The sequence below is a fragment of the Cynocephalus volans genome, chromosome 12 (assembly GCF_027409185.1).
Source record: "Cynocephalus volans isolate mCynVol1 chromosome 12, mCynVol1.pri, whole genome shotgun sequence".
Classification (NCBI taxonomy): Eukaryota; Metazoa; Chordata; class Mammalia; order Dermoptera; family Cynocephalidae; genus Cynocephalus; species Cynocephalus volans.
This window is the reverse complement of record NC_084471.1, coordinates 30,748,516-30,753,729: the sequence shown is the minus strand read 5'-3', so window position 1 is coordinate 30,753,729 and position 5,214 is coordinate 30,748,516. Positions and strand designations below refer to the sequence as shown.

Sequence of the window (5,214 nt, the reverse complement as noted above, 5' to 3'; positions counted from 1 at the left end):
CCATAAAAAAAATTTTTTTTTAAAGCCACTGCATGGTAAGTTACTTAACTGTGTAGAGCAAAACTCAAATTTTTTCATTTTCAATTTCCACTGAAAAACCATGTTATCCTCGACTACCAAATTACCAGCAAGTCTTTTATTATGTGGGGTGGTGGAGTAACCAACATTAGAGCTTTCTTAAAGTTCATTTAGGTTCTTAGAATTTATCAGCAATAAGTCTGAAAATGAGGAATAAAAAAAGTCAGCATTTCAACTTCTGAGAATAAAAGTTCATAAACATACCTTTTGTTGAATTCCAGCTTAAGTGATTTTTATGTAAATCTTGCAGGTGATGAAAAGCAAAAAGCAACCAATTTCTCTGCAGTGATTAGCCTGTTCTTTATGACTATGGTTCACCTGCCCCTGGGGATTTTCTAATTGAACAAGGAATCCATGGGGCAAAATAATTGTTTTTCAAAGGTGGGCCAAAATGGAACATATATCTTCACTTCCACAGGGAAGCAATGAAATATAATCCTTTGAATATCACTTTTTTGGTAGATGTTACCTTTGTCTGTTATCCTCATTTTCATGAGATCATTATTAGCCTGTGATGTGTCCATGTTTTGACTTGTTTTTTAAAAAAAGTGTTACTCCCGTGTTTCCTCTAATACCTAAATATGTATATACAAATCATTCCTCCATCAAATGTTTTTTCAGCATGACAGTGTGCAATTGACATTCACATAGCTTGTAGAACCTGTCTTCTGAGAAAAAGTCCTTTTAGCTGAACCTCTGTAATCATGACAAGAGATTGATTAAAATGCCAAGATAAGAAACAATTTATTATAGAGAGAAGAAAAATTTCTCATCCAAAATATAGAAATCTGTACAACTTTGCCACAATCAATATACATGAACTGTACAAATTTACACCAGTTCATAATTTACCAAATAAAAGATGACTAACAAAGTTCACAAAATAGATGGTGGTTTGTGGAAAAGACTTTTACCCAATTCAGTACAAGGAAAGTTACAAACCAGACCTCCACTTTCTAAAAATAAGAAGTTTACTCAGTTTTAGAAAACTACAAGCTAGCAAATGTACAGAGAGCTGGCTGGTGCTAACACCACAGTTGAGACAGTGTCTTTTTTAAGGGTCTTTTTAAAAGCCTGTTCCCATGGCAGATTCTGGTCACTTGCTACTTTCAAGGCCAAAAACACAATACAAGATCTGACCATTTCCCCAGGTCATGCTTACTAGTTTGTCTTTATGTACATTTATACATATTTAAGTGCTAGGTAAAAGTCTTGTCATAAAATTTCCAGTACTACCATGTTTTAAAACGTTGAGCTTTCCTATTGAGCTGCCAAAAAGATTAAGGACAACAATTTTCAAGTGTCATAGTGCAAATTCCTCTGCAAGTTCTACTGCAGAGAAAGGTTCTTTGAAATACAGAATTTCATTAAATGAATTGGTGTAAAAAGTTAGGTATAATATCTGGGAGAAACTGAAAAACACCCTAGGACTTCACTCCCTAGCAAGTAAAGTGATAATTTACTTGGACTCACAGGCTATTAAATCACTGAAAGGTACTGTCCACACTATGGCACTGTCACTTAAAAAAATTTTTTACCACTCTATCTTGTGCCAGATCTTCACAGCTGTGACATGGTTTAAATTCCATAATCCATCCCCAAGAGGAGCCCACCCAAAGCAAAAATCAAATTTATCCATCCATTATAAGATGATGCATCCATAGACTATATCTTAACCTGATACAGTCATCATATTGTAGTTTTTGGAAGGGCTTGTTCTGCCCAAGAGAAGTTCCTCCTTACAGCTGATTCTGCTGTCTACCATTTGCACGTTGGTGCTGTTTTGAGTGCTACCTCCTGCTGGTGAGGCTTCATACAGCACACAGATGGAACCATCCTCTCCAATTCTGTAGGACACTTCGTAGGGGTCAACCCAGAGTGTGAGTTCACTTGGGAGAAGCCTGAACAGCTCCTGACTGCTCAGTCCAATCCGCTGCGCTGCCTGTCCAATCAGAGGATCCATTTTATGGTTGATGCGAATACAACGGTAACCTGATCCCTTGCACGGCTTTTCTGGGAACCAGTGATGTTTATAATGTTCTATAGAAGAAAAGAAGAACAGAGAAACAAAGCTTAGATCGTTAGTTTCCTCCTTCCACTGGCTCCTTTGAAGAGCCAAAATGAAAACTATCAACTTTTTAAAATTTCCAGGATTGCACTCACTTTGAGTGTGAGGGGATGGGGAAAGACCGGGCAGGGTTTTAGAAATAACCCAGCAATACGGGACAAAACAATTTCCAGGAACCAACCGGTTGAGCCGCCAAAACAGGAATCAGGCGCGCAGCCTCGGCCAGTCGGGGAGCCGGAGGGCACCGGCGACCAGGCGGGAACCTGTTTACTTTCTCCACCCCACCACAGCCGCACACAATAGAGTTTATGGCTTTGGAGGAGCGAAGCGCCACCGGACTGTTAACCCCGAAGGGAAGAAAAACAAGCAACCCTAAACCACGCTCTGGGAAGGGCTGTAATTGCTCCAGTGACAAATCCGATGATTAATGGGCAGGGGCAGCAGGAGCGGGAAGACTGCACGTCCGTCCCGAGCAGGGTCCGGGGTGGTGGCGCGGCTTCCACCCCGGGGCCAGGCCGCCCCGCCGACCCCGCAACGGTTGGAGGGCGTTGGGAGAAGGGGCGGCGAACCAACCCCAGCCCAGCGGCTCCTTTGTCCCCATAGCCGCCGACGGTCCTCGGACCTCAGCTCCCGCCTCGATCGGCTTTAGTTTCTTTGTTGTGTGTGTGTTTTCTTCTCCCGTCCGCTTGCCAGGCGAGGGGAGGGGGCGCCCTCAGCCCAGCCCCCAAACCCTCACCAGAACCCGCCGTTAGCGGCCGCCCGGGTCCCGCGGCGGGAATCGAGCGCAGCCAGCCCGGGGCGCTGCAGAGAACCTTCCCGCCCCAACAGTCCAACCCCAGCCCGGAGTGTGGGGTCCACGTCCCCCCGGGGTCCCTCGCTCCCCGCGCCCGGCTCACCTGCCAGCAGCTCCTGCAGGCTCTGACTGAAGGTCTGCAGCTGTCGCTCGCTCGTGAGCCCCTTGGTGCGGAGGAACTTGGAGATGAAGGACACGGCGGCAGCGATCTCGCCTATCATGGTGGCAGCCCGAGAGTAGAAGGGATGCATGGGGGCGGCCGGAGCGAGCGGCCCGGAGCGGCCGAGGCTCGGCGGCGCGGCCCCGACGGCGGAGCGGCCACCCCGGATTCCCTCACGGGTCAGAGGGCTGAGAGAAAGAGCGTGAGGGAGGACGGCTACTTTTTTTTTTTTTTTCCTTTGGAGTAAAAAAGTTACTTTCGAGACAGGAGGCGGCAGGAGAGAAGAGGAGACGAGCGACGGCGGCCTGGTCACATCGCTCGGACCTCCCCAGCCGCCTCCGCCTCCAGCTCCGCAGCCTCTGAAGTACTCAACAGTTGCATTTCCAGGTCCGTCGAGCGAAGAGATGCAGCCGCCGTGCAGCACTTCTTATAGCGCCGCGGAAAGGAAGTGGCGTACCTAGAGCTTGTCGGCCGACCCCAGCCAATCCGGAGATCGCACCATTGTGACGCAAGCAGATTCGGAGACGGAGGGGGCGGGAAATGGGTCCAGGGGGCGGGTCCAGAGACCGGGAGGAGGGGGAGGAGCTGACGTAATCCGCTTGTAAACAAATAAACCCCCGAGTGGCAGCCTGAGACCCAGTTGCAGTGGCGGAGGACGAAGGAAGCTGAGGGTGCGCGTGTAAAAGCTCCGCCCCCGTCCCTAGCTCCTCCTTCCTGCCTTAGCAAGTGGAGGCCCTGAGCCAGTGCATCCTTCTGCAAGGGTGTGCTGCCCGGACCCGCTTGCCCTGGGGGGTTAGTGCTGTGTAGATAAGATCCGCCTAGCTCAGGCCGTCTACACGCGCGCCGCCTGCTCGGATCGAGCTACAGGTTCGCCACTCCGGCCCCCTCGCGTACTCCGTGTTTATATCCCGTACCCACTCGAGATCTTGGTGGCTGGCTCCTCAAGCCGAGGGAGCGTGAGGCGCGGCGGGGTGTGGGTCCCCGCTCTGGAGGTGCGGGAGGCGCGCCAGGGGGACATAGGAAAAAGTGGAGGGAACGGGCTCTCGAAGGGCAATCTGCCCAGAAATCCGGACTGCAGCCTCAGGGAACCCGGGTCCCTTCGCAGACGTGCTGCCAACGCCACGGAGCCGTTTCTGCTCAACCCTGATTGAGGGAGGAGTTGGGGGATGTCTTTGTAAAAGTTTAGTTGCAAAATAAATAGGTTAATAGAGCCATTTGTGGTTGCTGTTTCAGTATCTTCAGGAGTTAAAGGAGAGAAGAGTGGAAGGAAACCTTACTGAATCCAGCTTAATGCGGATAGGAAAGCCAGTGACTGGAGATATATATAATAACATGGATTTTGTAAAGCTTAGTCTGTATTTAAAAAAAAAATAAAACTGTATAATGTATTTTAAAACGTGTATACACAAGACCAAAGATTGTTTTTTTCCTAGCCCACGTACTGTCCGAGCCTTAGAGTTCTGCTGCTCTTTATAAAGTTGGAAGGAAAAAAAGATAAAATTTGAAGCTTGTGAAAGTATTAAGTGTAGACATTTAAGTTGCCTTGAAAACTCTACTTGCAAAACTTTACAAAATAGACCGCGGTAAGAAGGCGTGAGCCTGCGAAAACGATTAGGCCTAAAACAGGGTTAATCCAAACTCCATTAAGGAGGAGGAAAAAAAAAAAAGATGAAGGGGAGGCAGGCAGATGGAGAAAGCAAACAAGAGCAGAAGTTGAACTCTACCAGATGGAAATAAATATCCTGAGCTTAGTTGGTCATCAATATTGCAAAACACACCACTTTGAGTGTTTTTTTTTTTTTTACTGAGCCAAAGGGTATAGAAATGAAGCAGAAGTATGACTTATAAAGCAGAAGGAGAAAAAGTTTTATTGTTTAAATGAAATATGTAAAACGATTGGAAAGAATAACTTCTAGGCTATTTTTTCATTAACACATAACAGTTCTATGCGAAATAAATACTTTAAAAACAGTATTGTTAAAAGTATCGGCTTTTGCAAAAGTATCAATTTTCTTTGGATCAATGCATCAAAACTAATGGTAAATAAGGTATATATTTTTCCTTCTAGAACTCTTAAAGAGTTTGACTGTGCTTAAAAATATACGTCATGATAAT

The 5,214-nt window shown here is 46.6% G+C and overlaps 1 protein-coding gene across 1 annotated transcript; it reads right to left on the bottom strand.

The window, feature by feature from the left end:
• Window positions 1-813: 813 nt before the first annotated feature.
• Window positions 814-3,487, bottom strand: BTG1 (BTG anti-proliferation factor 1). Its single transcript, XM_063075628.1, has 2 exons — window positions 3,043-3,487; window positions 814-2,118 (listed from the first exon to the last, which is right to left on the bottom strand). Exons 1-2 carry the CDS (start codon window positions 3,188-3,190, stop codon window positions 1,751-1,753), a joined length of 516 nt encoding a protein of 171 aa, XP_062931698.1. The 5' UTR covers window positions 3,191-3,487; the 3' UTR covers window positions 814-1,750.
• Between the last annotated feature and the right edge of the window lie 1,727 nt (window positions 3,488-5,214).

Bases quoted from the DNA above. Each gene is read 5' to 3' on its own strand.
- BTG1 (XM_063075628.1), bottom strand. From the start codon at position 3,190: ATGCATCCCTTCTACTCTCGGGCTGCCACCATGATAGGCGAGATCGCT. The intron at 2,119-3,042 runs GTGAGCCGGGCG...TTTCTTCTATAG, and splicing joins CCTGCAGGAGCTGCTGGCAG to AACATTATAAACATCACTGG.